The sequence below is a fragment of the Pogona vitticeps genome, chromosome 5 (genome assembly GCF_051106095.1).
Source record: "Pogona vitticeps strain Pit_001003342236 chromosome 5, PviZW2.1, whole genome shotgun sequence".
Lineage (NCBI taxonomy): Eukaryota > Metazoa > Chordata > Lepidosauria > Squamata > Agamidae > Pogona > Pogona vitticeps.
In genome coordinates this window covers 185,302,654-185,329,702 of record NC_135787.1, presented here as the reverse complement: position 1 = coordinate 185,329,702, position 27,049 = coordinate 185,302,654, and the positions used below count along the sequence as shown (strand labels likewise).

General features: G+C 41.4%; 1 protein-coding gene across 4 annotated transcripts in view; it reads right to left on the bottom strand.

Moving 5' to 3' along the window:
* SOX5 (SRY-box transcription factor 5) overlaps positions 1-27,049 on the bottom strand; it is a 918,192-nt gene that overhangs the window by 762,504 nt on the left and 128,639 nt on the right. For all 4 annotated transcript variants that reach the window (XM_072999722.2, XM_078376420.1, XM_078376419.1 and 1 more), the window contains exon 2: positions 20,047-20,183. In XM_072999722.2, the coding sequence (XP_072855823.2) occupies positions 20,047-20,126 (80 nt within the window). In that variant the 5' untranslated portion in view covers positions 20,127-20,183. The remainder of the gene's footprint in view (positions 1-20,046; positions 20,184-27,049) is intronic.

Genomic DNA, 27,049 nt, shown 5'->3' with positions numbered 1-27,049 from the left:
ACAAGACAAATGGAAAGCCCACATCTTGTTTTCCAGTAGCATTATGCATCTGGAAGCTTCCAGGTATACAGTTCTTCTTGCAAACAAGGTGGTTGGAGAATATGTACCTTATTTAAATTACAATCAGATGCCCAGAAGGACTGGGGAGGTTCCAATCTAGTTGTAAACAGAGGAAGGCAGTCCATCCAAGTACTCATCAAGCCCAACCCTGCTTAGCTTTCAGATGAGTCAGGTTGTGTCAGCATTTAATGGCAACAGTAAATATGACCAATCAATGCACTTCTAAGCGGAGCATCTCATATGAAAACATCTACAGTGGACCCTCGATTTACAGACGGCTCGACTTACAGACTTTTTGAGTTACAGACTTCTCTGGCTGCAAAATTTAGGTTTGACTTGCAGCCTGAGAATCGACCTACAGACCAGAAAAAAAAAATGGATCAAAAACGGCCGGTTACGGATTAATCAGTTTTCAATGCATTGTGGGTCAATGGAGCCTCGACCTACAGACTTTTCAACCTGCAGCCACCGTTCCACCACAGATTAATTCCGTAAATTGAGGGTCCACTGTACAGGTACAGTCTGATCCTGTATGACTACTTCTTGGGAATGACTTCTAGGGAGTGATTCACACAACCATGCTGGCTCATCTATATACAGTAAATAAAACTAAGTGTCTGCCAGTCACATCACCATACGAAAATGTCTCAATAGATTTGTCACCCAATCTGGAGGTTATGTTCGCAGTGCTATGACTTAAGATGTAAGCTACCGGGCACACATGAAACAAGACTAGGGCACCCTGATGACTTTTGGTGTTCCCTGCAGTGTCACCGGAGATCATTTTAAAGATTTTCACAAGCAAAGTGGAGGCATTTGCATGCTTTGAACTATGAAACAATTTTATGACTCGAGTGGGCTCTAAATGTTCCTTAACTAGGAGATATGTTGGCTGGGGGAAAACAGAATGTTATAGTACCTAGATAAACAGAAAGGTTATCAAGACAAAGAAAGGCAGAGAGAGATCAATGCAGAAGAAGGAAGTGATACACAGAGAAGGTAGAGGGCAGTGGAGTAAGGGTGGGTCTCACAAGAGAGGATGAGTCCATTTGCTAGTTTAAAATAAAAGACATATGGTACTCAGAATTCCTTGAAAATAAACTGCATCTGTATTTGCCCCAGATCAGGCATGGCATGGCTGATGTCTGCCCAAGGAAACATTTAAAAAATGGAACCCAGGACGTATTTCTAATGCATCATAGCCTTGGAGTTGTGCCACACCTTCAATTGACTCAAACTGAGGAGCAAGAGGTTGAAGAACTTAAAACAAGCTGAAATCTCTTGCTTCTGTAGGGGAAAGTGCTAATTTCAGTATAACAACTCTGGGTGAATGACCTCCAGATCTTGGCTGTATCAACAAGCCCTTCTTAGGTCAAACGGAGTACCAAGCCGGGAAAAAATAAATGTAGGATGATATCACCAGGGTAATAACAAGTTGTGAGTACAAATAAGGCTACATTAATCCTCTGCTGATTATAAAGAAGGAATTGCCTAACTAAATGCACATATAGATGGCCATTATCAACTTACATTTAGTTGCAACAAGGAGGAAACGGTTCCAACTGAGCCACAGGAGGGGAACATTTCATATCTGAAGCTTGTAATGATATCTAGATGTGCCTCACCACACATCCGTGAAATTTCAACACACCTATTGAAATATTTCACTCTGGCACATCCTTCCTGATACTTAAACTGTCCCTAAAGTTCATAATCCAAAATCCAGTTTAGGAGGTATCTATAGTTTGCATGTATTACATACAATTGCTTATTCGAGCTGATAACTCTCTCACTCTCGTTCTTAGGTTCTCTTGCTTGTTTAGCTTTTTGTTAAAGCTATATGGCGATGACTATTATATTGTAATTGTAGTGCAATGTAAAAATGCAATGAAATGTTAGGAGTTGGTTTTTGAAGAAATTAATGAAATACTGGAGTTTAAATGTAGAGTTCATCGCGAGAATAGCACTGTTATCAATATTTGATAAAGAACAATGCAACTGAAGAGTAAAAAAAATGATTACTTTACTTTATTTGGACTTGTACCCCACCCCTCTAGACAAAGTCTACTCGGGGCAGCTTACAGGAGTAATAAAATACTAACAAACTTAGTATCTGTAGCATGACCAATTATAGGTAAAAATTGGAAATTAGAGCATGAATTTTAATTAAATGTCTGGTGTAAAGAAGTATGGAACATTGCTGTAAAATGATAAAGTAACCTGTGACATTAAGTTGAAAAAGGAGTTGGAAAACAAAAATATCTCCAGAGATATTTGGAGAGTATGTATGTATGTATGTATGTATGTATGTATGTATGTATGTATGTATGTATGTATGTATGTATGTATGTATGTATGTATGTATGTATGTATGTATGTATGTATGTATGTATGTATGTATGTATGTATGTATGTATGAAGTTCTTTGTTAGTTGTGTTTTGTTTGGTGTGAATTTTATATCATTTAAAATTAAATGAATAAAATAAGGATCAGTGCAATATTCAGAATCTATAGTGTTCTGGTTCTCTGCGGACTGGACTGATTGAAGAAGGTGTATTAGATGTTGCATTCACTATACCAGAAGCAAGCTACAGTATCTATGTAAGGAACATATGTGTTTTAAAATGCATTTCAGTGTATCTGTTTCATTCAATTCAATGATTATAAGCCTCCTTTGAAAATATAAATCCATCTCTCCATCCATCTGTTCATTCAAGAACATTTTATAGCATTATTCATTAGGAAAAAAACTCCAAGTAGGCTGCAGTAAAAGTTGACACAATACAACAAATTGCTAATAATAATAACATGATGATAAAATGATTCTCAAATATTCACTGAAATCCAGAGGTAACGTGAAAACCTTAATAAGCAGGAAAGTAATCGGGAAGATGCACTCGTTATTTTTTTCTATCCAACCTGATTAAAAACACAATAACTTGTTAAAATTATGATTAATTCAACTTAAGACAACCACTGATCGCAACATTTTATACCATAACCCCAAAAATACATATACCACCTCAACCACCTACACACTATTGTTTAAAAATAGCAAGCAGTAAGAGAAGCTCGGCTTGTTCTTTTTAACTAATAGAAGACTGAAATAAAATAAAGTAAAAGTAACTTAGTCGGACCTGCCTAAAAGAAAATAAGAACACAGACCAAATGTACCTCTGAATGGAAGGAGTCCGATATAACTTGAGCCATCAGTCTATACATGAAACATACTAGACAGAAAGCCGTACTAGATTCAAATGAAGGAGGAGTGAAAATTGGTGGGAGAAACACCAATAATTTATGATATGCAGATGACACCATTTTACTGGCAGAGAGCAGCTATGACTTGAAATGACTTTTACCAAAAGTGAAAGAAGTGCCAAAGAAGGACTGCAGTTGAACATCAAGAAAACCATAATTATGAGTACAAAACAACTACACAATTTTAGTATTCAGTGTGTTTTGGGCATCCTTCAGTCTGCCAATGAAGAAATTGAAATGGTTAGAGTTTTCATATACCTTGATTCAGTCATCGGCCCAAATGGTGACTGCAGCCCAGAAATCTGAAGACTTAGAATAGGAAGGGCAATTATTTATTTATTTATTTATTTATTTATTTATTTATTTATTTATTTATTTATTTATTTATTTATTTATTTATTTGTTTGTTTGTTTGTTTGTTTGTTTGTTTGTTTGTTTGTTTTTTTATTTTATTTTATTTTATTTTATTTATATCCCACCTATCTGGTCGGTTAATGAAGGAATTAAGACAGTAGAAGAGGTAGCTGTGTTAGTCCGTGCCAGCACTATAGGCAAAAACAATTAAACAAAAAGAATTAAAGAAAAACAAAAATGCAGTGGCCCCTTAAAGACTAATTGATACATTTTAATGTGAGCTTTCATGGACAGGCCCACTAGAGAGAAATAACATGTCAAATATTTAGACATGGTATCAAAACATACAGATTGTGGTTGATTGGTTGGTAAAAAAGTCAATGTGTGTGTCACTGGAGACCAGGACCAAGGTCATCCATACTCTTGTCTTTCCAATCACCACGTATGGGTGTGAAAATTGGACAGTAAAGAAAATTATCAGGAAAAAAAATAGATTTGTTTGAAAGATGGTGCTAGAGGAGAGTTTTGTGGATACCCTGGACTTCCAGAAAGACAAATAAGTGGGTCCTAGATCAAATTAAGCATGAAATATCTCTGGAGGCCAAAATGATGAAACTGAGACTGTCCTACTTTGGGCACATCATCAGAAGGCAGGATTCTCTGGAAAAGACAATAATGCTGGGAAAGGTCGAAGGCAGCAGGAACAGAGGAAGACCAAATACAAGATGGGCTGACTTTACGAGATTTGAGAAGGGCTATTGAGGACAGGACATTTTGGAGATTGCTCATTCATAAGGTCACCATAAGGCAGGTGTGACTTGACAGCACATAACAACAACCACTGAAATACACAATGTTTTAACAATTACACTACTTGTACTTGCAGAGTAAGCCAGTGTGGTGTAGTGGATGCAGTGTAGGAGTAGTACTACAATTCAGAAGACCAGGTTTGAATCTTTGCTCAGCCACGGAAACTCTCTGGGAGTGTGGAACTGATAAAACCATGTCTTAAATATCTCATACATTGAAAACCGCCAGGCCATTTCATGTGACCCTCACTGTGTACCTTCTCCTATGCAGCATACAATATGCAGGCGCTTACTTGGTCACCCATAATGCTCCGCAAGGATGATGGGAATCCGCCCAGCGGGACTTCTAATCCCAGCATTCCAAGCAGCAAAGAGTCAGAAAGTGCAGCCGCTTGGGCGGTGTACAGCACGTTGGGAAATGTAGTCCTCGCTATTGGCCACTCCCATTCTTACAGCTCCTGGCAAGGACTGTTTGATGGTGTCGCAGCGGCCATCTCTGTCTCCCCTCCCACATTGGCTACGGAAGTGAGTGAGGAGCCAGATGATAACAAGGAATGAGGGAGAGCAGTGGCAAGCGTGAGGGATAGGTGGGAGGCTTCTGTGAAAATTAACAAAACCAACAAACACAGGTGGGGCTGTGGGGCAGGCGTCAACAGGTGTTACTAAAACTCACTTTTCAATAAATTGTACAATAATCGTACAGTTGAATATGTGCTTGCTTATTTGCTTATTTCTAGACTTTGATCATAGACTTTTGCTTTCAGAGCTAGTTATTACATTATAACTGTTGGGAAAATGGCTTCGAGACACTGAGACAAATATATAATTAATAATCTTTATCTAGTTCTCTTAGGAAGAGGGTAAACGGGACATCCTAAGAAAACAATAAAGGTACTAAAATACATTACAAAACAGTTAAAGAGAAGGCAGCGGCAGCTGAGGCAACGCCCACAAACTTAGGCAAGCACACACGGTCTCTGCCTCGCTTCAGTTAGTTAACACCATCGAAGGAGGGTGTAGCGAGGGGGAGTGGAGAGAGACGGACAAGGCTTTATAGAGCCTAATTGACTACAAGGGGCAGGTGAGGCCCTTCAGGATATTGACCCATAGTAGGTAGAATGTTACATTTGCAATATACCAACAATAACTAAAACCAGTACAGTGGGGTCTCGACTTACGAACTTAATCCGTATTGGAAGGCAGTTCTCAGGTCGAAAATTTCTTAAGTCGAATCTGCATTTCCCATAGGAATGCATTGAAAATCATTTAATCCGTATCTGCTCTTTTCGTCCATAGAAACTAATGGGAAGCTGCTATTCCGCCTTCTGCCACTAGAGGGGGATAATTTTTTCTTTTTTCCTTTTGACCTAAGATGACTTAGCTTTAAAAAAAAAGGGAAAAAAAGAGCTCGTAACTCGAATCTAAGTTTGTAAGTCGAGCCCATATATTCCTATGAGAGCGGTTCGTAAGTCGAAACGTTCGTATGTCGAGCCGTTCGTAAGTCGAGACCCCACTGTAATAATCAATAGTCTTATACATGGGGGGGAAAGGTAATACGATAAAGAGTAGACACATTTATATAGTCTTACAGATAAAACGAGCCCTTTGAGGGCAACCATAAAGACGATGCAGCCCAAGATGAAATTAAGCATGACAGCTCTGCTATAAGGGTTTCCATAAGTCAGATGTAAGTTGATGGCAGATAAAACTCACTCACTCTCTCACAGACATCCTTGCAGACATACAAGCAGGGCCTCCATACATAAGTTGGCTGATGGCAACAGCAGCTTGTGAAGAGTCATAACTAGAAATCAAGTACACACAATATAAAGCAGTAGGCAACACTGCTTTTTACAAACCTATTTTTAAATAAAACCACTCAGTTCACCAAAAGGCAGACAGAGAGAATGGGCCCAGAGCACATTCATGGCCAAATTGACTCACAATCAAGGGAACCCAATTAAGAAGCCTCACTTTCCTTATATCACCCACCATACTAGAGTGGTCACAAGACCAGATAGGCAGGATATAAAAAAAATAAAATGAATGAATGAATGAATGAATGAATGAATAAATAAATAAATAAATAAATACTTCAGGTAACAAAGGTACCTAAAGGATGATCTTCAAGGCAAGGCATACTTCTTGGGTAACTTGATTTGCCTCTGATGGGAACGAAGCCAAACCCAAAATGTGAGAACTCTGTACTGCTGATGTGCAGTACTCACAAACCTTCTCATTCTTGGCCATTTTCCAAGTATTGGTATGCCAGGACTCCCTGCCAGTGAGATTTCCCTGCACCAGAAAGCTTGCAAAGCTTCCCATGCCCCCTGCAACTGAGAGGCAAAATCTCTGGTATTTCTTTCCCCATCTCTTGTACTAGGGCCAGTGGTGGACCTACATTTTGGGGGACTTGAGGGTTGGACTCTTAGGAGGGCTTCTTTGCAACCAGCAATGATGTCTGGGTAACCCCTGTTATCTTCTTCAATGGGGTTGTTCCAGGACAGATCCCCATTTTAAAAAATAGTAATAGTGGACTAAATTTGCTTCTGGGGCCTATGCAGGATTAAGGGTCCTGAAGCTTAAGCTTCATTAGTTTCATAGAAGGTCTAACCCTGACCAGAGTACAGGGTTACAGCATTCCAAAGACAAGCAGCCTTTAGACAAACCAGCCGTGTGATGCATACAGCCAAGTGCCAAATATCTAACAATAACATTTACATATCACATTACTGGAAGAACAATCTACACTTACGAAGCGCCTGCAGTGTATACACAAGGAATAATCACTCGTCTTTAACATTAAACAACGTCGATGGGCACAATATAACCTTCCTGCTGGATTCTGTGCCCTGGTTTAATGAGCTTTTAAGGGCAGCAATGGCTCAGAAAGAAAGCTCTCCCTTGCTCTGAGACGGATCTTGCTAAGCAACAGGCCACCCAAGGGTTACAGGTGTGGGTGAGAAGATTCCATCAAGAAAATCAGCTGTGCCAAGCTGCGAACAAAGTCCTTGACATGCAATGCAAAGTGAGTCAGTAGCTCCAAGGATGCTGTTAACACTTTAGTTTTGTTTATGAAAAATCTGCCTTTGGTAAACACTATCCACAGCATGCTCTGTGGGACTGCCGATCTCTTCCAGATCTACAGTTTGTTCTTATGCCAGGACTGGAAGACGAGAGACCAGCCCTTCCTTGCCAACATGTTGAACTTACAGCCAATGGACATTTTGAGCAACAGCATGTAGCAGAGCCTTCTTGGGACTATACAGGGTGAAATTTCAAGTTAAATGGCAGGCTGGAGAAGACACACACATATACATTTTGGTACCGAGTAGAATGCAGATGACCTCTTGTGCAGCTGATCTTGCTGAAAAGATGCCAACAAGCCCTGCCAATAGCAATTAAGAGGTGCTGTCAAACCACTTCATCAGCAATGGCACTTTCACATGAATGCTGAATTCAAAATATGTATTATTGAATAATAGAGTGGCAAAACTAGGAAACACAAATGTTGGATGGGTACAAATGCTCATTTAACAGCTGGATCGAGCAGATCAAGGACAGGGAATGCTTTGATCTACAGGCAAGCTCCTTCTGCAAGATCTTAAGGACAACTAGAAGCATCCCCCCACACATACAAAAACTATGTTTCACATAAACACATGCATATATGTATTTCACATACACACATGCATATATATGTATATATACATATACATACACATTCTAATCTTGACCTCTTGCACAACTGATCTTCCATCGTTTCAAAAGGACTCCTCTGCTGATGATGCTTTAAGAAAGAAAAATTAATTGCAAATACGATAAATTGACCCCCCCCCTCCCAGTCTGTCCTTTTAAAGAAAGAGTAGCATTAGCGGTCATTTTGATATGCCGTCTAGACAGCATTAAGGCTGTTACTAAATATATCCAAACCAATTCTCTTAAGACAGGAAAGCGTCAGTGTCAGCCAATTGGCATTAGGAAGACCTTTGGTTAAAAATGTAACTGATAGCAAGCAGACAGTTCTGATTTCATTGTCTAGGATTGGTGGAACATTGAGGATTATTAAACAGATACAGCAGACTGGGAGGGCCTTGGGTTTTACGTAAGTATTAATCTGGACTGGATTCACTGGTTATTTGAGGAAGAACGCTTATAGAATATATCTCGGATGCGCTGGCTACAAAAATTGCAGGCCTTCCTTACCGTTTCTTCTTTATGGTTCTAGATTAAGGAATTTAAGTATAGTCCATATCTGTTATGCTCTCTTGAACATCCTATAACTGCTGGTTCAGAGTCCCAAACGGGGGCCACCCAGATGTTCATGGACTATCACTTCCAGAAGGCTGTGCTAGCGAGGGCTGCTGAGAGTTGTGATGTAAGAACATTTGGAATCCCAAGTCTGGGAAACAATGTTCTGGATAGATATTAAAGATCATAAATGTGACCTGCTTATCCATTAACTTTTGCAGTGCTGGTTTTAAGATAGGTAGCCCTTGTTTCCACATCCTATTAAGTGTTTGCTTCACCTGTCTCGTATTATAGTCTCACTTCTGGTTTGTAGCTAAAAATCTGCTATATTACACACTGCTTTGAAAGGCTTGATGGACAAACACCCAATAAAAAAGTATTTGTAATGCAGATAACCTGCCTAGATAGCTCAGTAAGTTATGTATCTGCCTGCAGGATCAGAGGCTGGCAGTTCAGTTCCCTACCGTGCATCTCAGAGGAGCCAGCCTATGTGGCCTTGGGCAAGCTGCACAGTTCCAGGAATCCTCAGAAGTGGTTTGCCATTCCCCCAAAAGGTTTTGTGGTGCTCTAAAGTCTGAATAGTCAAAGCTATGATTTTTCCTTTAGTGATGTATGGAAGTGAGAGCTGGACCGTAAAGAAAGCTGTCCACCGAAGAATTGATGCTTTTGAATTGTGCTGCTGGAGGAGGCTCTTGAGAGTCCCCTGGACTGCAAGGAGAACAAACCTATCCATTCTAAAGGAAATCAACCTTGAGTGCTCAAGGACAGATCCTGAAGCTGAGGCTCCAATTCTTTGGCCATCTCATGAGAAGAGAAGACTCCCTGGAAAAGCCCATGATGTTGGGAAAATGTGAAGGCAAGAGGAGAAGGGGACGACAGAGGATGAGATGGTTGGCCAGTGTCATTGAAGCTACTGACATGAATTTGACCCAACTCTGGGAGGCAGTAGAAGACAGGAGGGCCTGGCGTGCTCTGGTCCATGGGGTCACGAAGAGCTGGACACAACTAAACAACAACAACAAAAGTCAAACAACTGCTAGATAGCTTAGTGGTTTAGATCTCTCACTGTGAAGGCAGAAGTTAAAAGTTTGATTCTCTGCTGTGCCTCCTTGACAAGAGCTGGACTCAATGATCCAGAGGGTCCGTTCAGCTCTGCAGTTCTAAGATTCTAGTTATTATTTATACCTTTTGTTTGCTGTAAACTGTTATGCACTGTAGCACTCCATGCATCTGAGAGAGGGGGTTATAATGAACCAAAATGCACGCCAAATATAAGTTGCTAGTCATTAAGGTTGCATGGCACTCTTTTGTGTTTGGCCATCACATACATCTCACTTCCCGCGCATGCATGCATCCGCACACACATATACAATTTTTGTCTCTAGCTTAGGGAAACCCCAAAAAGCAACAAATTAGGGGTTTTTTAAATATGCTATTTTCGTAACATATTACTCACTCCAGGGAAGCCTCAGATTTCTAGGGCTTTCCCCCAACATCCACTGTCCCCTCCTAGGAGGAATAATGATAAACTGACTTCAGCATCAACCTTTTTACATATTTCTCTTGTTCCTCTTTTTCTTTTCTTTTTCGGTAATAGGGTGATGATGAATCTCCTTCCGTTTGACTCCTATTTTGAGCTGTGATATTTTAATCTTTCCCCATTCCTGCTGGAGAGCAAGGGAGATGAATGCGCTGGGTGAGAGAGCTCACAGGAAACTGTATAAATAAAGCAAAGTGGCGCTCTGACATCTCCGATTTTATAGCTCTTTTTTTATTGTAGCTCAAACATAAACAGAGCGCAGCTGTGTTATAGTTACCGCTCTGAGCACTCCCTTTGCTCCAGACCCCCTTCTGCTTGGACAGTACACGCTGATTCATGTAGAGGAGTCCTCTCTGCTACCCTATTGTACCATACCCTAGGAAAGCAAAAATACATGGGGGGGGGAGCATTTGCAAAAAAAAAAAAAGTTAATTTACTATGTTCCATGTAATTTTTCTATGTTCAAGAGTTGCAGTTTTAGGGCACAAAAGCTTCGTTCCTTAAAAACTGGGGATAGTATTTTCATCCTGGGCATATTATTTATTTAAAATATTTTTACCCCGCCTTTCCCCTTGAAAAATACCCAAGGTGGCTTACATACAGTGAAAGGCAGTATCTAAAGTTGAAAATAATGAGTATACAACCGTGGTTAACATCCTTAAAAGACAATATTTAAAACTACAAGTAATGAATAAGGAGGAATCTTCCATTATTAATAGGCAATATGAAGGCAAAGATCAATAAGTACACAAAAAGTTTTACAAATGTCACTCTGAGAAATGGAATACACAAGAATGGAAAACACAAGTAGCACTAAAAATCTGGTCAAAGCAGTAAAGCATAATGATCTATCTTAAAGTCATTCGTGTAGCCAGTCACTGAAGGAAAGCTTTCCTGAAAAGGAAGGTCTTTGCCTGCTTGTGTAAGGATAGCAAAGATGGGGCCAAGCCAGCCTCCTGTGGGAGGGAGTTCCAAAGTCTGGGAGCAGCACCAGAGAAGGCCCTCTCCCTTGTCCCAAACAGATGCATCTGTGAAGGTGGTGGGACTGAGAAAAAGGCTCTGCTGATGATCTTAACATCCAAGCTGGGTCATAATGGGAGATACACTCTTTGAGGTAGCTTGAACCCAGGCCATTTAGGGCTTTATAGGTTAAAACAATTTGAACTGTGTCCAGTAACTGATTGGCAGCCTGTGGAGCTGCTGTAGCAAGGGGGTTGTGTGTTTCCTGTAACCAGGCCCAGTCAGCAATCTAACTGCTGTTACATATGAGCAAGAAATCTTACATTAGACATCGGAAAGTAGAAAGCTAAGAGGTCACATTATTGGTCTGCCTAGGTCTGACTCTACTGATTAGCAGTGATTTTCCAACGTTTCAAATAATAGTCTTTCTTGATCTTAGCTGGAGATAGCGCTATGATAGTGCCAGTGTTCACAGGGTGTAAACTCTAGGAATTTCAGATTAGCAGGGACTATCACATCACTGGAAGGACAGATCCTGAAGCTGAGGCTCCAATACTTTGGCCATCTCATGAGAAGAGAAGACTCCCTGGAAAAGACCCTGATGTTGGGAAAGTGTGAAGGCAAGAGGAGAAGGGGATGACGGAGGACGAGATGGTTGGACAGTGTCATCCAAGCGACCAACATGAATTTGACCCAACTCCAGGAGGCAGTGGAAGACAGGAGGGCCTGGAATGCTCTGGTCCATGGGGTCACGTGGAATCGGACACAATTTAACGACTAAACAACAACAACAATCACATCATCCACACCCTGTCAGGCTTCCCTGTTCCCTCTGACTTTAGCTACTATCTTCACAAGGGCCTGGGGAAGAAATGGATTTCTTCCAGGGACAATATATTGTTGCAACCTCTCCCACTGGAATGCAAATGATTACATATGTCCATGTGTTCTTGAACAGCTAATTAAGAGCTATTTGCATTACAAAACACCACTTCCCAGAGAATACGGAAATGGCTGGAATACATTTATTTATATGGTCTGAGCCAGTTGCCTTCATTTCCAGCCTCTCCTTGGCTGTGGGGACATCATGATGGCCCCCTGTGATTCCAAGTTTGTTTGTTTGTTTATTGCATTTATACTTCATCTGGTCGAACGACCACCACTTTACAAGTTTGTCAGGGAATGGACCTATGCACAGTATATGCTACCACTGAGCTACGACTGGTCCCTTTCTAAAGATTCACACAGTAAAGATTTTGGAATTCAAGGGAAGGAACTGCATCCTTCCTTGCTGACAACTGACTTGTCCACAAGGAGCTCATACTTTTATGGGTAGCCTTCCCTTTGATATGCTCATTTTGTATGTTTGTGGGGCCTTTATATACAGTAATTGTCTTTACTTGCATAACTCTTGAAGCACCAGTTCCCTCTCCCTGTTTTCCTGCCTTGGAAGTAATGAGTTACAAGTACCATCGTTACCTGCCACTTGTCATCGACAACATAGCTGGAACAAATATACATTTCAAGAGTAACACAGTGAAGAAAAATCAGGAAAAATTACTTTACTGGTATAGAAAATAACATTTCCTAGTTACTTGCAGATATTTTTAAGGGCATTTCAAGGCATTATATTTTAGATCCATTTTGAAATAATTTTTTTCCAGGTTTTGTGCCTTTCTCTCTTCAGTTCTAAAGTGTTTGTTTTTAAGAAGTGGAATGTAATGAAAAAGCACAACATCTGCTGTAACAAATTTAACATTTTTCAGCACTGAAATGACTAATGACATTGGGTCAGTTTTCGAACACTGTACTGTGTTTGAAGAAACAAACTTCTTTAAAGTTACATTCCAAGTGCTGAACAATACATATTTGGAAAACAATGCAACAGGAGTAATATTATATCCATCCTTGCCGAATCTCAGTCTGTCACTAATATAAATACTGTATAGAACTCATACACAAAAAACGCACACATACATACCTCTGTTGCTTTAGAAGTAATAAAAATATGAGAAATAGAAACACAACGGTGAAAAAATCAGTCCTTATTCATTTTATTTTATTTATATACCACCCCATTAGTGCTAGAGCACTATTTTGGGTGGTTTATCCAGCAGGTTAAAACCATGTCAAAACAACCAAGCACTTAATAACACTCGCAATATAAAAACCCAATGGTTGCAAAACAATTTACAAAAGCAGCAGGACAGGAGATGCGCACAATATCAACCTGGGTCGGTATGAAAGGCTTCCCTAAAAAGCAAGGTCTTAAGTTTTATTCCAAATATCAAAAGGGAATGGAGTCAGGCCTAGCTCCTCTGGGAGCTGATTCCATAAAGATGAGGCCACTGCAGAGAAGGCCCTGCCTCTAGTAGAGGGCTTTGGGGCCTTCCTTAGGGTGGCGACTTGTGGGACGTGGTGGCACTGTGGGTTAAACCACAGAAGCCTCTGGGCTGCAGGGTCAGAAGACCAGCAGTCGTAAGATCGAATCCACGCGACGGAGTGAACTCCTGTTGCTTGTCCCAGCTCTTGCCAATCTAGCAGTTCGAAAGCATGCAAATGCGAGTAGATAAATAGGTATTATGTCAATGGGAAGGTAACGGTGTTCCGTGTCTAGTTGCGCTGGCCACATGACCATGGAAACTGTCTTTGGACAAAACGCTGGCTTAGAAACGGAGATGAGCACCGCCCCCTAGAGTTGGACACGACTGGACTAAATGTCAAGGGGAACCTTTACCTAGGGTGGTGACCCAGAGGAGCCTAATCTGCGAGCATCTGATGGGTTGGGCAGATGACACTGGGGTCAGACGCTCTGACAAATCATGTGGTCCCAAACTGTGGAGCACCTTATATGTCAAAACCTTGAACTTAATCCGGGACACAACCAGTAACCAGTGCAGGCAGCCCAGAACTGGAGCGATGTGCTCAAATTTACTCACACCAGTCACCAGACTGGCTGCCATATTCTGGACCCACTGTAATCTCTGAGTAAGGTTCAGGGAGAGCCCCACGTAGAGAGCACTGCAACAGTTGATCCAAGAGATGACCAACGCTTGCACCAACGTCCTGAGGGAACCCTCGTCAAGATACGGATGATAAGCCTCAGCTGGTTAAAGGCTGATTTGGACATGGCTACAGTCATAGAGACCCAAGCAAAAGCCAGGTCCAGGAGATCACCCCAATAATGAACGTGGTCCCTAAATGGGAGGTCAAGGCCATTCAGTCTCAGGATGATTGCCCCCAACCTTTTGGAGTATCCCCAAAACAAAATCTCAGTCTTGTCCAGGTTCAGTTTGAGCCTGTTAGCCCTGATCCACTCCAATACTGGAGCTAAGCAGTGCTTGAGCACCTGGATGGCATCCACTGCAAAGGTGGAAAAGGAGAGATAGTTGCGTTGTCATCAGCATACTGATGACACTTCACTCCAAATCTCCTGAGGACCTTCCCCAGTGGCTTTACGTAGAAGTTAAATAACATTGGGGGAATTGATGACTCCTACAGTTGATCTTATGATCTTGAGTGTCTGGATCGAATTGTTTTAAACTATTTATTTAAACATAGGTTAGCTAGTCTGTGGTTTTATTGACTGAGTGACTGATAGTCAATTTTCATTTGTATATTATTTATTATTTATTCTTTCTTTCTTTTATATGCTTTGGTGGAAAATGCCGAGAAAGTGTATTGCAATATGGGGTGGTATATAAATTGAATGAATGAATGAATGAATGAATGAATGAATGAATGAATGAATGAATGAATGAATGAATGAATGAATGAATGAATGAATGAATTCTAGACTGACTCTCCATCCCAGTTTTAACAGGTCATTCTGTAGTCAGCCTCTTTTTCTCTTCCTCTGTCTCTCTCTCTCTCTCTGTGTGTGTCTCTCTCTCAAACACACACACACACACACACACACACACACACACACACACACACAAACCCCTCTCTCTATCAGTTTCTCTCTCTCATACACACCTCTCTCTCTCTGTCACACACACACACACACACACACACACACACACACAAGCCAGATGGAAGGATCTCTGTATCCATTTGGTACCTGCAATTCCTTCATTTTCAAATTGGATGGGCAATAGCATCCTGAAGGAAGCACGTAACCCCATCCAGTCGCACGAATCTGTGCCCCCATGACTGACTTCTATCTTGCTCCGTTTGTGCAATCTATAATTTCATAAAGGCGGTTCTGTCAAAACATACCACTCCTGAGAAATGGAAGGGTTTAAAGGAACACATTTGTAATGTAAATAACTTCTGAAATTTATTAGAAGACTTTCGAGGTTATTTATATTACACATGTAAACATATTCAGTTAGAAAGGGAAAGGGCAGGCTGCCCCCCTCTTGAAATGGCTCCGCTCGCCTCTTTCTGAACAATGGTAAACTATCTCTGATTTCTTCCATACAGAATACCGTATTTTTTGCTCCATAAGACACACTTCCCCCCCCAAAAAAATGTGGGGTGGAAAGTTGGTGCGTCTTATGGAGCAAAGGCAGCGATTTCATCCCCGCTGGTCCCGTGGGGGGGAGCATCACAAGGGTCCTAGAAGGCTCACTTGGGCCTTTGTGACGCTCCCCCCACCCCCACACGGGGTCAGTGTGGGTGAAATCACCACCTTCTGGGAGTCTTTTGAAACTTGGGAAGCTTCAGAAGATTCCCAGAAGCTGGCGATTTTGCTCCCTCTGGCCCTGCGGTGGGGTGGGGTGAGCCTCCCAAGGGTCTGAGTCTGCCTTCCAGGACCCTTGGGAGGCTCCCCTCACTCCCATGGGGCCAGAGGGAGCAAAATCGCCAGCTTCTAGGACCTTTCTGAAGCTTCCCAAGCCACAAAAGAGTCTCAGAAGGTGGTGATTTCGCCCCTTCTGACCCCCGGGGGGAGGGTGAATCTCTAAAGGGTCCTGGAACACACCCTAGGACCCTTTGGAGGCTCAGCCAGCCCCCCCAGGGGGTCATAGGGGGCAAAATCGCCACCTCTGGGACTCTTTTGAGGCTTGGGAAGCTTCAGAAGAGTCCCAGAGTCCCTCTGGCCTTGGGGGGGGCTGGCTGAGCCTCCAAAGGGTCCTAGGGTGTGTTCCATAAGACGGACCTCTCCATAAGGCTCACCAATTTTTAGGAGAAGAAAAAAGATTTTTTTTCCTGTTTTCTTCTCCTAAAAATTTGGTGCATCTTATGGAGAGGTGCGTCTTATGGAGCGAAAAATACGGTATACTCCCCACTCACATAACAATGTATTCTACATAAAAATAGTTGGGGCTGGATCAGATGTAGGTCAGTTCAATCCACACAATCTTTGTCAGTGGTGAACCTGGCAGGCTGAGCTCAAGAAATATTGCTGCTTGAGGCAGAGCAACAAATTGTGCCACCCAGCCACCTCAAATAAAAGTATTTACGGGACAAGGTCAGTTAGCCAAGTCATTCTGGCACATGAGGTAGAACAATCCACAGTCTCTCCAGTCCGTGAGAGTAAAAACTCTGTAATAGATGGTGATGATAACAATTGATGGATGGATGGATGGATTGACTGACTGATTGACTGACTGATTGATAGATTGATTACAATTTTATCCAGCTTTTGCTTAAAAAAAGCACTCCAGACAGCTGAAGACAGCACTAAAAGCAAATTAACAAACAAAATTGTTAAATTATTAGAAATTAAACACTAAGACTGATACTCAAAAGTCAGTCACCAAACTCAATAAATATCAGAAGAGTTTAAAAGGCCAGTTTGAAGAAATATGTCTTCAAACACTTTTAAAAAGCAGTGACAATGACGCTGAGAAAAACTCTTGAGGGAAATGCATTCCATAATATATGGGGGCAACTGAGGAGAAAGCTCTCTCTGACCGGGCTGTGAAGCAGGTCTCCCCAAGCGAGCGTATCCTCTGGTCATGGGGGTGAAGGAGAAAGATAATAATATAAAGTCTCCATAACAATGATAATAAATGGTACAACATTAAAATGTCAGCAAGAGGTTAAAACAATGGAGTATGTAACCAAACCAAATGAAAACCAGCAGCAAGAGTAAACAGTACAAAGATCAAAAAGCGTTCAAAGAATTCTTAACATGTGTTGAGAACTTTATATACCTAGAAAACCATGGCAGGATCGCTGTAAGTTGGCATTGACTTGACAGCACATAATAATAAATAAGTTAACACATGTCAGTTTTAATGACAAACTAGTCATCTGTCTTTATCACTAATCAAAACAAATGCATTTGTTCGTTCCTTTATTAGTAGAGTTTTTTTTATACTGCCTTTCAATCATATTCCTGGGAAAATTTAGGGAGGGGGGGGAGAGAGAATAAAACAATGAAAATATGAATGCAAAAAAGAAGCAAAAAAGTCACATCAATGACAAAAGCACCATAGAACAGCCACAGGGTTATCATTCTAGAAAGTCGGAGAAAACAAAATGGGCTTTGTGGTGCCAAGTGAATCCGTCCGGGCAGAAAAGGTCACAACTGAGAAAGTAACCTGTATCAACAAGAGGTCCTTTATTGAAGAGCCTAAAATACATACAAGTACACATAGAGATAGGCAATGTACAGTCGTAAGATGCATAGGGTTTTAAAGGTTCAGACCTGATGTTTGAATTAAAAGAGGAAGTGAAAGGGAGGAGGTGGATGGGCCAACACAACTGGTATAACACGGTTGTAATGTGATCATAAAACACTCAGCCCTTGTTGGTACTAGCAGTCACGCTCTGCGCTAAAGTATAATTTCCAAACAGTCTCTAAAGACAGTAAACCAGACAAGTCTAGCTTAGAGGTTATCGAAGTATGGATAACCAAGCCCAACTACCTCTTATCCAGGTAGGGAAGGAGAAACAGGGGACAGTTTTATACTGTATTCTACGGCTGCCCCTGTTTCCCCTCTTGTGTCTTTTCCCAATCTCTAAAATTTAGATTTAAGCATCTGAGGAGAGAGACTTATTAACTGCTTATATGATGAGAAAAGTATTCCGTGATGTAATGGATCCCAACAAATTACAACACTCCAGATCATACCTCTTTTCAAAAGTTATTTTACGATCAAGCAGATTATATTCCTCGCTGCTGATTTCTTGGACTAAGATGCAGCATAAAAGAAAGCCATTATCAGTGGTGACGTTTCTGTGCCTTATTCTAAAGAAGGAAACATATGGATTTCTTTGCAGCATTCCAGTGAGCCAACTTCACAAACAGGCAAAGGGAGTGTTTCCAGGCAGGATAATAACTTAAAACAACAACATAACTTTTGGATACAATACAGTGGTGCCTCGCAAGACGATGTTAATTTGTTCTGCGAAAATCACTGTCTTACGAAAACATTGTCTTGTGAAATGAAAAAGCCCATTGAAATGCATTGAAACCGGTTCAATGCATTCCAATGGGCTGGAAACTCAACGTTCAGCGAAGATCCTCCATAGGGGCGGCCATTTTCGCTGCCTGTAAAGCGGGGAATCCGCCCTGAAAACAGAGCAGGGAGCCATTGTGCACAGCGGGCGGCCATTTTAGAACCGCCGACCAGCTGTTTCAGAAACATCGTTTAGTGAAAAATCGGTTCTCGAAGCAGGAAAACGATCATCGTTAAGCAAATTTTCCCCATAGGAACATTGTTTTGTGATCGCAAAAGCGATCGCAAAAACTTCATCGTTAAGCGGTTTCATCATTTAACGAGCCAATCGTTATGTGATACCAAGTCATCTGCACAAGTGAGTCTTTCCTAGATTGATGTGCAAACCGCTTCTTAGGGGCTGACGTCCTGTTGCTTGCATAGTAAGTTGCACTGGGATAGGCCTGTTGAATCAGTGGGGATTTGGCAACTCAGCTCCTCTGCAACTTCCATTTATCCAAATGGGCCCACACCAGTTGCAACTGACTATGCGAAGCAATAGGATTTCCACTGTTGACTCCATTCTTTCTCTGAGGTCACATCTATTTCTTACTCTTCCTACCCAGAAAGAGGCAGACTTGGGAGCATTAGAAGCTTTTTCATCCCAAATTTTTCTTCCTGCTTTCTCTGTAAAGGAATTTTTAATTTCCCAGATTGGCTATTTCTCTTTAACAGGCACAAGCTCAGCAGTGGGCTCCTGCATTTTGGGAGTACAGTGGTGCCTCGCTAGTCAGTTACCCGGCATGACAGTTTTTTTCACTAGACATTGGCTTTTTGTGATCACTATAGCAATTCGCAAAACAGTGATTCCTATGGGGGAATTTCGCTGGACAATGTTTGGTCCCTGCTTTGCAAACCGATTTTCGCTAGATGACGATTTTGACAGCTCCCTCCGTGCTCGCAAACAGGTGTTTTCGGGACCTAAGCTTTGCAAGACAGCGATTTAAATAGCTGATCGGTGGTTCACAAAGCGGCTTTCCTATGGCCGATCTTTGCTAGACAACGATGATTCTTCCCCATTGGAATGGATTAAACAGGTTTCAATGCATTCCAATGGGGAAATGCTTTTCGCTAGACAATGATTTCGCTAAACAGCGATTTCAGTAGAACGGATTATCATCGTTTAGCAAGGCACCACTGTACAGTAAATGCCAAATAATCCATTCCTAACTATTTCCAAGGTATTTGTATCTGGGGAAGTGTGCCAGTATATACAGATCCAGTTTGAAATGGGCTGACCCTAAATAGGCAGGTTTAGACTCCATTGAGATTGGACTCCAGTTACCTTCCTTTGCCCTCATTCAGAATCTCAGTCTTCCTTTCACTCCCAAAGGTATTACAGAGGATGTCATGAGCAATACGTATTGCATTGACAATTATGTGACTGGACATTGGTCCCTCCACCCCATAACTTACCGGTCAATAGAAATGAAAGGGGTTGTTGCCTCGGCAAGGAACCAGCGAATCAGTCTGCTTCCCGTCTGTGCCGCTACCATATGTCATATGCATTCAACCTTAAGTCTGCACTGCCCCATTTCCACTTTAATCTGCAACTGGGAAAAAATGGCATGAATATTAACACATAAATATATGTCACAGTGCTGGAGACACTGCAAATGTGAGGAGTATTAAACACCTTCTAAAACCCATGTCTTGGTACAAGTTTTTCCTGGCCTCTGATGCTGCTGTTGTTGATTGCTCAGGTTTCTTTATTTTGTTGTTGTCGTTTAGTCGTTAAGTCGTGCCCGACTCTTCATGACTCCCATGGACCAGAGCACGCCAGGCCCTCCTGTCTTCCACTGCCTCCCAGAGTTGGGTCAAAGGTTTCTTTGCACTACCTGCCTGTACAATTTAGCTGGGATTGTTAATGTAAAATGGCTTTCTTCCAGCAAATGGTATCTAAGTATACAGAGATCTATGTATAGACATACAGTATCCTTAGGGCTCTGGTTCCCAACCTGGGGTCCCCAGATGTTCTTGGACTAAAACTCCCAGAAGCCTTCACCACTAGATATGCTGGCCAGGATTTCTGGGAGTTGCAGTCCAAAAACATCTAGGGACCCAGGGTTAGGAAGTACTGCCTTAGTGCACCCTAGTGGTAAGCCAGCAAGCTTCTGCCAACACACTCACTGGCTGGCCTGCCAATAAGGACTGCATTGATCTATACACACGCCCAGCACCTTGGTTCCCATTAGAGGCAGCCTACCATGTGCACCTCTCCCAGATGGTGGGATCTGAACCATGAGCCACTGGCATTTGGCATGTCATGGAATGTATTCCAAGATATTTTGTTGCCTGAGGCAAAAAAAAAACCCTAGACTGTACCCATTCCCCGTCTATCATCATTATCATCTTAGAACACAGCCGGAAGGGACTCCTTGGATCATTGAGCCCAGTCCCTATCAAGGAGGCACCGTGGGGAATCAAACTCCCAACCGCTGGCTCCACAGTCAGAGACTTAAACCACTGACCTATCCAGCAGTTCTCTGCATAGAACCTGACTGTGTTAACCGCTGGGTCTTATCTTCAACACTGCCGATAGGGCAGCATCCTCTGCCAGCCCTTATACTGCAAAGAAGTTTAAAAGGCACAGTAAAGCTGTGTGGCATGCACAATTCTGTCCAACACTAGTTAGGGATAATCTGAGAGATCATAAGATACAGCCATGAAGAGGTTCTCCTCCTTCTCCTTTCCCCCCACTCTCCTTCTGTCCTATACCATGGGTTGGAGGTCACCTTGGCTTTTTTGACCTTTGGTGCACATGAAAAGAAAATTCAAGAATTCAGAGCAGAGGAAGTCATGTTTAATCTTCCAATATCCTTCTTAAGCCACTTCACTATGCTGGAAATTCACGAAGGCTTCCACGGCTGGGATCTAATGGTTCTTGTGGGTTTTTCGGGCTCTTTGGCCGTGTTCTGAAGGTTGTTCTTCCTAACATTTCGCCAGTCTCTGTGGCCGGCATCTTCAGAGGACAGCACAACCCACAACAACCACAGGGTGAAAACATTTTCGATAAATGGTAAATGAAATAAATAGAGGAAGAAGCTGGACTGAATAGGATGACTTGAGATGTATATGCCATTTGGATGGGATGGTCACACTGGAAGGCTTACCAGACCTCTCTCTGACCTCTGATGACTCTAGTTAGCCTGACCCAGCCTGCTCCAAACAAACCCATGCAGATAAGCCCTTATTTTAACATATTACAGTGGGGTCTCTACTTAAGAACTTAATCCGTATTGGAAGGTGGTTCTCAAGTTGAAAAGTTCTTATGTTGAATCTGCATTTCCCATAGGAATGCATTGAAAACCATTTAATCCGTATCTGCTCTTATCCGTCCATAGAAACTACAGTGGAACCTCTACTTAAGAACTTAATCGGTTTTGGAATGGTGTACTTAAGTTGAAACGTTCTTAAGTTGAAGCAAAATTTCCCATAGGAATGGACTGAAAACCAATTAATCCGTTCTGGCTGTTTTTTTGTTATGTAGAGGTGCGTTTGTACATTGAAGCATTAGTTCCCATAGGAACTAATGCAAAGCTGGCTAATACGTACTCTACCACTAGGGGGAGAACTTTTTTTTTTAACCTAAAATGACCTAAGGTTAAAAAAAGAGCAGGAAAGGTTTTTTTTTCCTGTTCTTATCTTGGATTTCTGTTCTCAAGTAGAAGCAAAATTTAGCAAATGGAGCTGTTCTTAAGTTGGATTGTTCTTAAGTAGCGACGTTCTTAAGTAGAGACCCCACTGTACTTGCAGTTACAGTAGGCCTGTTTAAATCAATTAAACTTACAGAGGAGTTGACTCACTAAATGACACTAGTGTGATTTATTAAGATAAGCAACAAGATTTTGGCCAGTGTATGAGACCAGAGTTGAAAACAAGATCACCTGAAGGAAGTGGATTTCCTGGCAAATACAAACCTGGTTTTGGCCACTGAGGCAATCAAAAACTTATTGTGTTTGCAATGAGACGTGGATATCTCTCAGATTTACTTTCCCCTGCATTTAGGTCTTTTAACCCTCTTCCCCTCTCCTCACGTTGAATATGAACAAATCTGTAAATTCTGCAAAATTCTTCAAAAGGACTGAGCCTGGACAGAGGCATATTTCACTTTCAGTCCCTCCCATATTAGAATTTTTAAAAAAATATTTTCCGTCCCAGATGGGAAGAATTTGAGATATCTACTACATTCTTTAAAATAATAAAAAAAGAACTGCAATGAAATTCTCGTCCATGCCAAGCAATGAAAAGGAAAAAATCTTCCTCTCTGAAGTACAGTGGTACCTCGAATTACGAACATCTCCACTTGCAGATGTTTTGAGTTACGAACGGCTCCGTTCGCAAAATGTTGCTTCGACTTGCGAACAGAGCCTCGATTTAAGAACGAAAAAAACTTTCCTGTTCCTTTTTTGACCTAAGTTCATCTTAGGTCAAATGAACAAATCTCCCCCTAGTGGTAGAGTACGGATTAACCGGCTTTGCATTACTTCCTAATGCCTCTACTTATGAACAATGACTCGACATACAAACGAAAAACAGCCTGAATGGATTAAATAGTTTTCAGTGCATTCCTATGGGAAATCTTGCCTCGACTTATGAACTTTTCAACGTACGAATGCCGTTCAAATACGGATTAAGTTCATAAATCGAGTTACCACTGTACAATGGCTGCTCTGTGTCAACAAGTCAGAATGGATTTATAGTGAGCCTAATAGGGTTTTCAAAGTAAGTGAGGTAAGGAATGGTTTTACCAGTCCCATCCTACACGGAGTTTCAATGGCAGACCTGAATCCAGGCCTCCTTAGTCTATCCATTACACCACACTGGGTACCCCTCTAAAGTATAGAATGTAACATTCAAATGTTCCCTCTATCAACCACTTTCTTCCATTTATAATCTGCCCACCCTTCCCCTTTCTCTGCCCCAACTCATAACTCCATAAGCCCTCCACCAGGGCACTACAAGCAATGTGAATGGGCCTAAATCACAACTCTAGACAAGAGTATCAGCTTTGACTGCCCAGTGATGTCAAAGTGAAAATGTTTAACTTGATAATAGGTATCAGTAGAACAACTAAATCTATACGCCTCCCCTCCTTTTTCTCCTTCCTTATCTTTTTTCCTCCAATGTTGTATCATGAGATGACTCCCTTTTGGCATTCAATCATCCATAGAAGCCTTTTATGGCTTCCTATACGACACACAATGAACATAATCCCTTAGTTAAGTGCCAATTAATTATTAAAAAAAACACTCATTGGGGATTAGCAGTCATGAAACAGATACTGTTCTATGAGTTGTTAATCCTCAATAAATCTATTTGTAATAGACAGTCGTCATTTCAAATGTGAAAGCACTGGTCTAAGTTAATCTAATTTTTATATGTTAGTGAGATGATGATTATATGTTAATGTGTGGTCCTTGAGGCTTAATGCATTAATAATTAGTAATGACATAATAAAGACACCTATTGGAGAAAATATCCGGGTGTTTCAGGGAGAACCTCTATTAAATATAACTCATTTCATTACTGTAAGCCCATTATGGTCAATGCCAGTAAGTTAAGACGTTGCTGTCAAGAAAATATGGCCAAGTAACCATAACCCTACCGAGGCTTTACACCGGCATTCGTGTAAGTGTATAAATTGTGGCAGTGAATTGCCTCAAAGTAACACGTTGCTGCCCATATTCCGGTTGTGCGCCAATCAGGTGACTTGGCATGCAACCAGGAATGCAAGTGGTAACTTGTTAATTGGTGGCAATTTGCCCCTACAGCTCTCTGCAATTACACCTAATTGGTGTAAACTTCCAATAGGATTCTGTCCAGTCAGTTTCCAAAAGCCATCTTTAGATCAACGTTTTTATTTAAACATCATCTTGCAGAATAAAACCAATAAAGACCAAATTTTCCAAAGGCTGGAGAAACCCTACTATATAACCTTTGATTATAGTAGGGTTTCTTGGCATGCAATGTTCAGGGCTTTTTAGTTTAGAAAAAAATAGTGGTGAAGGACAAAATAATTTGGGTGCATGAAGTACACAGAGCACGTTGTTAAGATGTGGGACTCTGCCAAGATGGAAAATAGTGGCTGGAATTCTGTTGTTTAGTGTAGTAAATCACAACTAGAGCAGGCCCACTGAATTGGGGGCAATTTGGTGAGTTTACTCCCTACTAAGTTCCATTGATTCAATGGGGCTGCTCTGGTCATTACTAACAACAGGGTTTCAGCTGTTATCTGCTTGGGCTGCAGCTTCCAGAATTCCACAAGGATTTTTTTTTAAATTTCCCAGTTGTGGATCTCAAAACAACCCAATGCCTTAATTCCATGGGTAAATGCAGCTTACAAGGGACTGAATTAATTACCTCTAAAATGTCCCATCACTAATTATCCTACTCTGGTCTTCTTTTATTGAGTCATTAATTCACAGAGTTGTCAGAAGTGCAAAATTATATGACAGCGCATAACAACAATAACTTGCAAAGTGCTCAGATCTGCACCGAATTCTGAAAGAAATGTCTGATTTATGAGGTAGGGGCTGATCATCATCCCAGTCATCACTGCCACCACTCTGCGACAAGACTGCATGTGACAATAATAAGCACATCAATAATAAGGACTACATATCATGCACAACAATGACTCAGCCATGCAGGGACAAACCAAGCTGACCTGCCACAAGGGGTAAGAAGACTAGCACTGCCCTCAGCGTCATGCCACATGTGTGGTAGCATCTTCCAGAAGGAGACGAGACACTGGTGGTGCCAGTTCCCCCTGCCCAAAAAAGAAGACAGACGGACGGACGGACGAACAGATAGATAGATAGATAGATAGATAGATAGATAGATAGATAGATAGATAGATAGATAGATAGATAGATAGATAGATAGATAGATAGATAGATAGATAGATAGATAGATAGATAGATAGATAGATGGAGGGAGGGAGGGAGGGAGGGAGGGAGGGAGGGAGGGAGGGAGGGACGGACGGATGGACGGACGGACGGATGCAGCAATGGTGATGTCTGTGTCTCTGCAACCTTCAGAGAAGGAAAACTCTGCTAATAATGCCTTGAGTGAAGAGGGTGGTATCACTTGTTTATAGTTTCAACCATACCTTTTTTTGTATTAAACTAAGATATTTTTAGTTTGGGGGAGGGAAGATTTAACAGCTATGAAATACTCACCTGAATCCTCATTAATAAATCCTGAAGTTCTGATTATTTTTTAAAAATCCTGGAAAGGGTCACCGTAAGTATGAATTGACTTGATAGCAGGTTCTTCTTATTGTTGTTATTATTACTGTTAGTATTCTTACTATTACTATTATTACTACTAGTAGTAGTAGCAGTAACAGCAGCAGTATTGGTGGTGGTATGGCCATTAGACAAGCCTATGTACTTGAATGAAAGCTCATCTGAAATGGTTTTATTTGAAATGTAGCTTGTGAAGAAAGCAAGAGTCTGACAGTGCACGCCTATACACGTTTACTCAGAAGTAATCTCCACTGAGTTCAATAGGTTTACTCTATGGTTGCTGTCAGATACAGGAATACAGCCTGAGTTTTCTATATTAAGGATTGCATAACGATAATGGTAGCTTACAGAGCAGAACCACTGCATGGGAAATAAGCGCGGGGTGCCTGTCTACCCCCATGTTCAGTGTGTTAATCTGTAAATAAATCATTCAGAAAGAACATCGAAAAGGCTGTATGGTCCCCAAGATGGCCTGTGCCTCTTTGTTTGAAGAACTGAAGTGTGAGATCCAATCCACAGCTACCTCAGTTGTAACTTTTAAACAACGACTCAAGTCCTGTCTGCATCTTTCCTGACTTACATTTACGAAAGACATGCCTGATGAAATCCATCTTGCCAAGAACCTTTGGACTTTAAGTTCTTCACAGAGGCCTTCCTGTCCATCCCACCACCTTCGCAGGTGTGTCCAGTGGGGACATGGGAGAGAGCCTTCTCCGTTGCTGCTCCCAGACTCTGGAACCCCCATCCACAAGAGGCCAGGCTGGCCCCATCTTTCTGCATTGAGCAGGGGGTTGGACTTGATGGCCTTGTAGACCCCTTCCAACTTCACTTTTCTGTGTTTCTATGACCTTTACTGTCCTTCTGTAACCAGGCAGACTTTTCTCTTCAAGCAAGCCTTCCCTCAGTAAACGTATGTGTGATTTTTAGATAGATTGTTATACATTATTGTTTTGACTGGATTTTTAGTACTACTTGTGTTTTCCATTTCTCAGAGTGACTTTTTTTTTGGTACACATTGGTCTTTACCTTACTATTGCCTATTAATGTTGTAAGATGCCGCCTTGATCATTGTTCATAGTTTTAAACATTTTCATTTCATGATGTTAACCACCATGGTATTCTCAATGATTTCAAAGTTAAATATTGTCTTTCATTGTATGTAAACC